This window comes from Penaeus vannamei, chromosome 18 (assembly GCF_042767895.1).
Source record: "Penaeus vannamei isolate JL-2024 chromosome 18, ASM4276789v1, whole genome shotgun sequence".
NCBI classification, from domain to species: domain Eukaryota; kingdom Metazoa; phylum Arthropoda; class Malacostraca; order Decapoda; family Penaeidae; genus Penaeus; species Penaeus vannamei.
The window spans coordinates 8,319,344-8,331,843 of record NC_091566.1 but is presented as its reverse complement, the minus strand read 5'-3'; the positions used below and the strand labels follow the sequence as shown (position 1 = coordinate 8,331,843).

At 34.4% G+C, this 12,500-nt stretch overlaps 2 protein-coding genes across 2 annotated transcripts in view; both read left to right on the top strand.

Moving 5' to 3' along the window:
- The window catches only part of LOC113826639 (uncharacterized), a 27,897-nt gene extending 23,217 nt beyond the window's left edge, over window positions 1-4,680 (top strand). The window contains exon 4 of the mRNA XM_070132825.1: window positions 3,848-4,680. Within this exon, the coding sequence (XP_069988926.1) occupies window positions 3,848-3,910 (63 nt within the window). The 3' untranslated portion in view covers window positions 3,911-4,680. The remainder of the gene's footprint in view (window positions 1-3,847) is intronic.
- A 3,215-nt stretch (window positions 4,681-7,895) lies between these two features.
- LOC113826643 (Gustatory receptor 59b) overlaps window positions 7,896-12,500 on the top strand; it is a 12,287-nt gene continuing 7,682 nt past the window's right edge. Inside the window, exon 1 of the mRNA XM_027379535.2 lies at window positions 7,896-9,228. Coding sequence (XP_027235336.2) covers window positions 8,236-9,228 — 993 coding nt within the window. The 5' untranslated portion in view covers window positions 7,896-8,235. The remainder of the gene's footprint in view (window positions 9,229-12,500) is intronic.

Genomic DNA, 12,500 nt, shown 5'->3' with positions numbered 1-12,500 from the left:
CGATGGCGGGGAGTGAAAGGGTTCTTATTTGTTATTTATTAATTATTATTATTATTATTATTATTTTTTTTTTTTGGGGGGGGGGGGTCCTTCAATCCCATATTGTTTCACTTAACTTCCTTCCCTGATTTTTTTTCTCTTTTTTAACTAGCTACAAGTAAGTTTTGTTATTTCATGATACAGAGAGCAAATCTGCAAGACATAGTGGGTGGAATGATAGACAATTTCCCCTTTGCTTTGGTTCCTGTAGCAATATACTTAATAGAGTTAAACGCATCACAACCACTTAAGTTTTTTTTAATCCACATTAAATGTTTTCCGACATCCTTCACCCGTTGACGTATGACATCATGAATAAAATTTATCTCCGTTTTTACAGTACACGGGATTAGGACAGTATATTTATATATTTGTCAGTTTCCTTAAGTTTCCATTGACTTTATCCATGACCTTCTGGGGTAAAGTTTTTTAATTCTTCGCTACTGCTGGTTAAGTGGTGGGAGAGGGTTGGGTGTGACTACATCTGGATGAAGTCAGTGTGTACAAATTTTGAAAGGAAATCCTATTGTGTGTGTGTGTGAAATTTTACATTTTAAACTTAATATGTCGTTCTAATCTTTGTAAAATATAACATATTTTTTTATGAAGCAGCATTCTCATTGCTGTAACCAATTCGTGTTCATTTACACATGTATATAAGACTGAACAATAATCAGTATAGTATTCTCTTATTCTAATTTTCTTTTTCTTGTTTGTCTCATTCTGCTTTCTGTTATTGTGTAGCCTTCTGTTCATCACTCTAATGTTATACCCTTCTAGAAAAAAGTATTAATGGAAGTGAATATCTTGATAGCGTGAGATGTATTTGACTGGTTTTGATTATATTCTTCAGAAATACATGTATCTCTGATAAATCACTTGCATTCGATATTAATTCTTAATCATAACTTTTTCTGTCGCTATGCATACTTCCCATTATACCTTATTATATGTTTCTTCAAATTTCTCATTCCGTATAAACTTTCATTCCAGTGAATAAAGGAATTACCTTATAGTCAACCTTATCCATCATCTTCGGTCTAAAGTATATAACGGTCGCATTGAGAGTAAGCAATCACTCATTTCTTTCTTGTTTTTAATGGCAAGATGTCCTAAAAGAAAGGAAAAGGCGACGTTTTTCTGTTACTCAATCCACTTTCTTTCTTATTTTTTCTCTATTCAACAACATTTGCTTCATTTACTTTTTCAACTAATATGGCTACCAATACAGTCATGTTGGAGATAATCTGGTACCTGTTCCTCTTCAGTTGTTGCAGGACATGTGGGCGAATGTAGAAAATATATAAATGTAGAAAAGGTATGAATGAGAATGGATATCTTCACAACACAAGAGATTATGTAACCAGTTTGATATACATGTTCGAAACCTGTTAAACACATCTCTTGTACTGTGAAGATTTCTCATCTATACCTTTTCGTCGGGTATTTGGGTATTACATACACAGTGCTCTCTGTCAGTTTGTATATTTTTGGCCAATCGGTCTCAAATATCAATGCTATGCAACCGATCATGTAAATTTTTCATTTGTACGGAAAAAAAATCTTTCGACTCACTTTACACGGATCATTCTCATAATTCTGAGATTATGAGAACACACACACACACACACACATATATATATGTGTGAGTGTGTGTGTGTGTGTGTGTGTGTGTGTGTGTGTGTGTGTGTGTGTGTGTGTGTGTGTGTGTGTGTGTGTGTGTGTGTGTGTATAAACTCACACTCACACATGAAAAATGAATTATGAGAAAGAAATATCAATTTAGAAAATGACAACCTTCAGGCAGGTTTTCTGTGGAATCGCTAATTACAGAAAACGCTGTTGATAATTTTAGGTAAACTGAATAAATTACACATTCCTCCCCCCCCCCCCTCTGTCTCTCACTCCCCCCCCCCCTCTGACTGCATGTGCGTGCTTGCGTGTGTGCGTGCGTGTGTATGCGTGTGTGTGTGTGTGTGTGTGTGTGTGTGTGTGTGTGTGTGTGTGTGTGTGTGTGTGTGTGTGTGCATGGTTGGAAAATCATCGTCAGCGAATAGTTAATTTGTATCAATGAGGGACATCAAATGATTAATTTTCGTTTTCACTTCATCAATAATGCAACTTCTGTCATTTTTCGCCACTACAATGACATTTTATGTATATTTTTTTTTATGAAAGGTGATATAAACATTTAAATATAAATTTAAAAATAACTACATTATTTCCCTCTGTGATTGGATCCCCCTCCCCCCCTTTGTACGCCACAGACACACACACATACACACACACACACACACACACACACACATACACTCACACACACACACACACACACACACACACACACACACACACACACACACACACACACACACACACACACACACACACACACACACACACACACACACCTGCTGTGATCCTGTTATTGTTATTGTTGTCGCTATTGGGATTTCGCTTTACGGTTATTACTATTATTGATGCTGTGATGTCGCCATTACTGTTATTATCATAATTTTCATTATCGATATGTGTATGTATATATATATACATACATACATACACACACACACACACACACACACACACACACACACATACACACACACACACACACACACATATATATATATATATATATATATATATATATATATATATATATATATATATATATATATATATATATATATATATATATATATACATATATATATATATATATATATATATATATATATATATATATATATATACATATGTATATGTATATATATACATATATATATATATATATATATATATATTTTTTTATTTATATATATATATATATATATATATATATATATATATATATATATATATATATATATATATATATATATATATATATATATATATATATACACACATATGTATACGCGCGCGCTCACACACACACATACATATATATATATACATATGTGTGTGTGTGTATGTGTATGTATAGTATCATTATTATCTTATCATTATCCTTATTATTACTATCATCATAATTGTTATCATTATTGTTAATGTTTATGATGATGATGATTATTATCATTATCACTATTATCATTATCATTACTACCACAACTATTATTATCATTGGTATAAGTTTTATCATTTTTATCATTATCACCATTATTACTCTTATTTTCATTATTACTATTGTTGATATTATTATTATTATTAATACCATCAATATTGTTATAATGATAACAATAACAACGATAATAACTATGCTAATGATTCTTATTATTATCATTGTTATTACTCGTATTATCATTGTTGTTGTTGTTACCATCATCATCATTATAAGTATTACTATTGCTGTTTTTTTATAGAGACAGACAGATAGAAATACGAAAGTATGGACATATATATACCTGGGTCTGGTGATGCCCAGGGCCAACTCCTCGAGTGTATGCCCCAAAGATTCAAGTATAAGGCCTAGTATCGAGACGTATTATGAGAAAGGGAAATATTTTTGAGTATGCAAACACAGATGAAACATGAAATCAACACTTTATTCGATTTAAAGATGTTTCAAGGTGACCAGCTCCCCACCCCCACCCCCACCCCACCCTCCACGCCACTGTTCTTTACAGATTTAAAAACATCCACTCACACACGGAGAAAAAAAAGAGACAAACACGCACGCAAACAAACAAACAAACCCTCATTAACTATATAATTAAAAAAATAAACAAAAATAGTAATAAAACATAAGATATAATGATAAAGAGAGACAAATAAAACATTAATATCTAATCTCATTGATATCCAGGTGGTGAACACGGTGGTGACTTACCTGGTGGTGTTAATCCAGTTCTACGGAGGCGGACGCTGAGGACCAGGATAAGCAGGATGGATACCAGGATACTGCAAAAGGATAAGGAAAATTATCTGGGCGGAGGATGTGTACCAGGATAAGCAGGATGGATACTAGGATAACAGAATAAAAAAAATCATAAAAACAAACAGATAAAACAATTAAAAAACGGATCTAGAAGGACGCTTACCATCCAGATAGACACGAAGGATGCCAGGATAAGAGAAGAGGAGGATAAAGAAGATGGATGCTGACCAGGAGGATAAGCAAGACGTTTATGAAGCTAATGTAAAAGAACATTGAAAGAAAACAACTTTGGGATAGAACTGATCAGGATAAGCACAGCGATTAGGATGATAATGTATGTAAAGATAAAGAGAAAGAAATCATCAGTGAGAGGGATAGACACCAATCAATGGAAATTAAAGGAATTAAATGAAAATAAGGACTGATAAATGAATAATTAGATTCTCGATTTCTTTTTATATATAAGAAAAAAATATCAGAATCTTCTCGAAGGATAGACAAAGTCGCTGTGAGCAAACAAGTTTTTAAACTTGTTAGAAAAGACTTGTTAAGCTTAGTACAAATAGATATTCATTACAGTAGCCCTGTCCATAGAAAAACAACAATATTGTTCTACATATAAGGATATATGACAGTTGCTTTTTCAGTGTACTTGGGTCCATGCGTGTACAACTACCAAAAAATGAATAAAGTAAGTAAATAAAGTGTGATCCTGTGAATTAGGACACTTTCACGCCGAGGTGGCACGTGGCACGCCATTGGAAAACTTCTGGAAATATATGAAACTTTTCACTCAGAAGTGGCGTGGCGCGTCGCATATGCCACGTGCGATCTGCGTGCGACGAAACGAAACTGTGTGAAAAGTTTCATATATTTCTGGATATTTCTTTTTTCAAATGACGTGCGATGTGCGACGTGTCATTTTGCTGTGAAAGCGTCTTTATGTGTAGTTTAAGTATATTCAAATCGACTTTTATTGGTGATTAGGATAAAAATAAAGAAATGAAAATGATGGTAATGATTTCCATAAACACTCGTGAAAGCATCAAAGAACTAGTTATACTTCTAGTAATCTCGTCACTATTTTTACATTCATTTCCTGTTGCCTATAATGTCCATGTTTCTCTCTCACAGCAGTCGTTTCTGTCATCATTATGATAATTACGTTGATGCTAAAATGATAGCGTTTACCTTAGATATTTGTATGGCAATAGATTTTCCTTTTTGTTGTTCAGTTTTCTCTGATTTTTTCTTTTTTTCTTTTGCAAACCGTATTGTTTTATAACTCCTTAAAAAAATGCATTGTTTTATTCTCCATTTTTATTTATTTATCTATTTTTTGTATACATTGTTTTATTCCAGCCTCTGTATTTTTTCGCTTGTTCTAAAAACGTATTTCATATATTCGTCATTTTTAGTTTTGTAATTCTTTTTTTTAAGGCTAGCGCAGTGTATCATTCAAATTTTATTTTCACGTGTTTTTCTGTTATGAAATTGTCTATCGTTTAATTTACGCTTTTCTGTTTCTCTGATTTTTTTTTTCTTTTCTTTTTAAACACGACAGTATCAAGGTTATTGTATTTTTTGTTCTTTATTATTCCCTTGTATTCCCGTTTTTATCATCTTTTATTTACTTTTATTCCCATTTGTATTCCTGCTTTTACTCTTGTTTTATTCTCTTATTCCCACTTTTATTCCAGCTTTAATTCCATTCTATTCCCTTTTATTCCAGTTGTTATTCCTTTTATTACTGGTTTTGTTACCGTTTATTCTCTTTTATTCCTTTTTATTCCCGCTTTTTAATTCCTTTTCCTTCCTTCTATTCCCGCTTTTATTATCATTTATTTCCTTTCATCCCCGCTTTTATTCCCGAAAGCGAGTGCATTCAACTCGAACGCCCTGTTTTATTTTCATTCTAATTTTCAATGAATAAAATGTATGATTTAATTTTTCCATTCATCTCCCCTCCCTTCCCGACCCCCCCCCCCCCCGACCCGACCCCTTTAAAACGAGTATATTCTCTCATTTCCATCGATTTTGTTTCATCCAAATTAAAATTATTAAAAAATATATATGCATTATTCCCATTCCGACGACGGTTCCCGCTTCACACATCACATTCTTCATTCCCTTTTATTATTATTATCATTATTTATGACCTATTCACGTTGATTTTCACTTTGAGTCACATTATGTAAATTAGCGTATATAGATAATTAAGAAAGTAGATATTTTTCTGATTACATTGTATGTAACCTCTTTTTTATCGTAAATTAATAGGTGAATGATTAAGTGAATTGTGTGAATACATCGATTAACAAATATACAGATAAATGAATAAATGAATAAATTAGACAAAAATGGACAAATTGATAGTTATCTTTCTCTGTATGTAACTTTCTTCTTTATTAATAAATTAGACAAAAAAATGGACAAATTGATAATTATCTTTCTCTGTGTCAGTTTCTTCTTTATTCTTTGTTTTTCTTCTTCTTATAACAAACCTAGAGTTGAATTCGGACCTCGCTTCTGTAGCCATAAATTTCAAAGAATAACTGTGTTCACTTCAATACTATGTGATTTTGAGAGATTTCATGCTCGTCTAGGTTTACAATAAGGTGTATATAATCTTTTTTTCCTCTGCCATTTACTTTAATTAATATGGCATATCGTGTCACTCTAACGCGCTCACACACACACACAGACACACACACACACACACACACACACACACACACACACACACACATACACACACACACACACACACACACACACACACACATATATAACCCCACACACAGTCACAAACATACATACATACAGTATTTCAATATCCGATATTGTACTGTCTCCCAGACATATCCTTTTTATGAATTTAACTGTATGATTAAGTCCAGATATTTTTTTTTATCATATATCTGATATTTCAATGTCAAGCACAAACATGTACAATACTGATATATATGAGTGATTATTTTTCTTCATTTTTAGTGTAGTGAATTCCATACCATACTTCAGCTATTGCACAATTTAGATGTGTACTGCATAATGTACAATGTTACAATATTAAATATAACAAATATATATATATGTGTTTTTCTAAAGCCCCTACAACATAGTTTCACTTGGAGAAAAAATAGAATTGAAAGAACCCCGGTATCATTGATCATTATTTATCAATAAGATGATGAATGAATTGCACCTCACACTCTAGGAAATCCACAAGTAACAAGGAACTGAAATAAGTATTCATGGGGATACGATGAAAACGCGTCGAAAACACGTTGAAAACACGATGAAAACAACATTCAAGGCGGCAGCAAGAGACGGATCAAGCATCTAAAATCCTTCCACATCTCAGATCGGAACAATGTATCTGTTGGGTGGCCATTGACCTCTTCTCGATCGATATCTGAAGATGACCTCTTCTCGCTCACGCCGCTCGGATTTCTAAGCCTAGTCCTTTAGAATTCCTCGTGTGAGTCCCTTCTTCTCTTTCCTTTATTGCGGCTTCTTCTCGGATTTCTGCTCCTCTCCTTGCTTCCGTTCTCTCTCTTCTTTCGCTGTATCTGTTGCTCCTCCTCGTGTTTCTTTCCTCCATTTTTTGTTTCATCGCGTATTGTTCTTCTGATTCTCGACATCTCCTCATGAGTGCTTGGAATTCACACGTGCGGATGAGGTTTCAGGAATTCCAGTAGGCCCTTCAGCCTCAAGGAAGTATACAGCCTCGTCGAGAAGCAGCGGGTCAAGTATGGTACAGCTGGTAAGGATGCTCGCCCGAGGCCTTCGACTATGGCAAATTCGGTGGAGAAAGATAGAGGGAGAGTGAGAGGAGGATAAGGAGATAGGGCAAGATAAAAGCAAAATGACGAACTAGTAGGCGGACACACAAAGGAAGGGAGAATGATTAGAAATGCCTACCCGTGCTTCTACAAAGGGCGGTCATTGTCTTTGTCATCGAGAGGCGGATGTAGGTGTCGGAGTCTCGAGCCCGGCGGCGCGCGGGTCGAGAGCGCCGGGGGTCCCAGTGCGTCCGCGACTGTCATGGAAGACAACAGCCCCGGTGGCTACTTTGGGGACGTGAACCAGCGTGTGGATCGCAGGTGAACGTTTTTAGGTGGTTCTCCTTGAAGGCATCGTGCCCCGACGTGGTTTCAAGTGCAGCCAGTCAAGGAGAGGCTTCGTGGCGTCCGCGGAGATGAGGACCTTCAGTCGTCTTCCGGAAAAAGCTGTGTGAGCGCCTGTGACTTGAGCGCATATGACTACTTCGACATCGGTGCATCCCTGGCGCGCGGAGCGACACAGTGACGACCATGTTCCCGCACGGCTCCGCGACCCTCGCCGACCTGCCTGTGATTCCGATCGACCTGGAAAGCTTCGCGGCGCGCACGTACCCGACGCCCTTCGTACACGTCATCCGCTGGACCAAGATCTGGGGCTGCATGCCCGTGTCCTACAACTACGCCACTCGCCGCTATAAGCTGAGCCCCTTCCTCACCTTCTGGATCATCTGCTCCGTCGGGTTCAACATCCCCTGCTTCTACGACTGCATGCTGGCCTACATCTCCGGCGGCGAGGGCCTCACGCTCTACGTCATGATCCTCATCGTCTTCGTCATGAGCATCTCGGCCGTGTCCGTGCACGTGCTCTCCGTCGTCATGTACGAGGAGTGGGCCGACTTCCTCAATGACTGGATGCTGTTCGAGCGCAAGTTCCCGACGCTGACGGGCGGCGTCCACTCCTTCAGCCTCGCCGTCCCGCTCTTCAACAGCATCTTCATTTGCGTCGCCTTCTTCGTGGTGAACATCCTCAACGAGCTGCGGTTCAACCTGATCAACGAGGACGGCGTGGGGCGCATGCTGTCCCTCGTCTACGTCTACGTCATCTACAGCTACACCCTCTCCATGCCCGTGCTGTGGGTGGTCATGGCGTCCAAGGTGTTCACCCTCTGCTTCGGCCACATCCGCCACGAGCTCGAGTCGATCCTGGAGTGCGAGAAATTCGGCGAGAGGTGCGCTCGCTCGCCCATCCAGAAGTGCATCGCCAGCGGGGACATCAACCGCCTGCAGGAGGCCGTCCTGGACCTCCGCCGCATCATCCAGAAGTTCAAGGTGATCATGGGGCCCTTCATGCTGGTGATGGTCCCGCACCACATCATCTCCCTCATCTGCTTCCTCTACTGGACGCTCGTCTCCACCCTGGACTACAGCGACTGGTATTTCCCCGTGAGCTTCGGCCTGCTCTCCCTGCAGGCCATCGCGCCCATCTTCTGCGGCGCCATCTACAGCGAGGACATCCACACGCAGGTGAGGGGAGGGGCGCCAGGCCTTTCTTGTTATGGTATTGGTATTTCTGTATTATTACCTTTCATTTCATCAGTCATCAGCTTTACCATAACCAGATATGACTATTGCTCCGTTTATGATGGTAATGATATTGATAATAATGATAATGATAGTTGTAATGATAATGATAATAATAACAATTAATGATAATAATGATATAGTAATGGTGATTAGGAGGATAATAATAACAAAAACAATGATAATAGTAATGATAACACTGAAAATAACAATGATTAAATTATAACAATGATAACGAAGATGATAATAATGATAATGAAAAAATGCAATGATACAGAATGATAATTATGATGATAATGATTATGATAATAGTAATGACAATACTAATAATAACAATGATAATAATGAAATAATGCTAATACGTATAATGATAATATTAATAATAATAATGATTGCAATAATGTGATAGGAATAATGATGATTCTAATGATGATAATAATTTGTTAAATAATGACAATAAGAGTAAGGATTATGATTATTACTACTATGATTCTGATGATAACAGTATCAATAACAATGATATTGGCATAATTATGACAATAATAATGATAGTTTAATCAATGACAATGATAACCCTAATACTAGCACAAACACTAATGGTAATGTTAACGATAATGAGGATAATGATAATGGTGATATGATAATATGATGATTAGAATAATGACAATGACACTAATCACGATAACAACAATCATGTAATATTGATAATAACAATTATAGCAAAATAACAGCAAAAACAATAATGATTAAAAGATGATGACGATAATGAAGAATAATGGTATATAACAATGATGATAATGATAAAAATGATAATAACGATGATAGTAGTAATTAAAATAAGGTTGATTATAATAATAACGATGGTGGTTATTATCACCATTATCATTATCATTAGTATTAGTATTGTTATCATTAACATTATTACTGTTATCATTATTATCGTTTGTTATCATAATTATTGTTATAATAATAATATTTATTATTATTATTATTAATGTTGTTATTCTCGTTTTTATTGTGATTATCATTATCGTTATTATTATTACCATTATTGTTATTGTTATAATTATCATTATCATCATTATCATTGTTATCATTAACATTATGACTATTATTATCATTATCATCTGCTTTCATAATTATTGTTATAACGATGTTTATTAATTATCATCATCATTGTTATTATCGTTTTTTCTGGAAAATTATTAACGCTATCATTATTATGATCATTGTTGTTGTTATTATTATCATAATTACCATTGTTATTGTATTGTTATCATGATAATGGTAATGATTTTTATTATCATGATTATTATTATTATCATCATCATCATTATTATTATTATTGTTGTTGTTATCATTAATTATTACCTTTACTGTCTACATCATAATTGTTTTTAGTATAATCATTTTTATTGTTATTGTTATTATTGTTATCATCATTATTATCATTATAGTCCTAATCATAATTGTGACTATTACAATCACTATTATTATCATTTTTATTATGATGATCATCATCATATGATTATTATTATCAATATAATCACTACCATTATCATTATGATTATCATTATTATCATCGTTATTATTATTAGCAGTAATAGTATTGTTACCATTATTATTATCATCATCATTTTTATTGTTGTTATCATAAGTATTACCAGGTTTACTATCAATAGTAATATAAATCTATTTTTTGGGTTTATGATTAGTATCCTTATCATTAGTAGTAATATTATTGTTATTGTTACTATTATAATCATTATCACCATTAATGCTCGTAGTTAAAGTAATTAGTAAGATGTAATTAGTATTACCATCATTATCATATCAAATACTATTATTGCTGTTATAATTATCATTGTCATTATAAGAATAATAATAATGATAACAGTAATAATAATCTTTAATATCATCATTACCATCAATATTTTTTATTATCATCACTATTATATATTTTATTATTATGATTATTATTGTTATTTTTATTATCATTATCACTATTATCATTATCATTGCTATTATTTCTTTATTACCATCATTATCATTAACAGCAGTAGCATTAGTAGTATGGCCATTATTACTATTGTATTATCATCATTATTGTTGTTATTGTTATTGTTATTATCACGGTTGTTGTTCTTATCATCATTACTATTTTGTTGTTGTTATTGTTGTTTTATTGTTATTATCATCATTATCTATACTATCATTATTATCATTATTTCTTTTATTATCATTATGATTATTATTCTCATTATTATTATTATCCTCATTATCATTACTGTTATCACTATTTGTTTTCATTATCATAATAGTTATTATTGTTATTATTATCATTATGAATGGTAGTAGTAGTAGTACTAGCATTAGTATCATCAATATTTTTCATGATGTTTTTTTATCATTATTATCAAGGTTATCATTTTGAAACAGTTGTTTTGTTGGTTGGTAGGATAACAAAAAAAAAAAAAAAAAATACACACACACACACACACACGCACACACACACACACACACACACACACACACACACACACACACACACACACACACACACACACACACACACACACACATATATATATATATATATATTAATAGATTTTTAGGATTTTTTGCCAGATGCTTGTCTTAACCCAACATAGATGCTATTAAATTTTGGTGGTGATCCGGATCCAGGATTTATTTAAAGGATTCATCAGTATTACGAAATTGGGAAACACGTACGTCACCGGTGTACTTGATATAAGGGTGATTTTAATGCAGTTCTTCCTGTGAATATTTTCATTCCATCATCACCCTATTGCTTTGGTGGACGTATACACTCTCTGATTCTAATTGTTGTTATTATTATCATAATTGCTTTCATTGTTATTGCTGTTGTTTCTGTTGCTTTTGTTACTGTTGTTCGGGAATTCCTTAGCTACCTCAACTCGCAAGAAATTCACTGTTGAGTATGAAAAGTACGAAAAAATTACCTTTTGGGGCATGTACAGTACAGTGCATTCATCACTCTGGAAACTGCTTTGACATTTCAGTGTCCAATAAACCAACATTTACCGGCTTATGCTCTAAGTTCTCTTCATTCATCCCACTTACATATAAACCGAATCTTGTCAACACGCTCACCACTCGAGCATACTACATTTGCTGTAACTGGACATACATAACTCAAGAACTTTCATTCATCCATAACCTCCTCTACATTA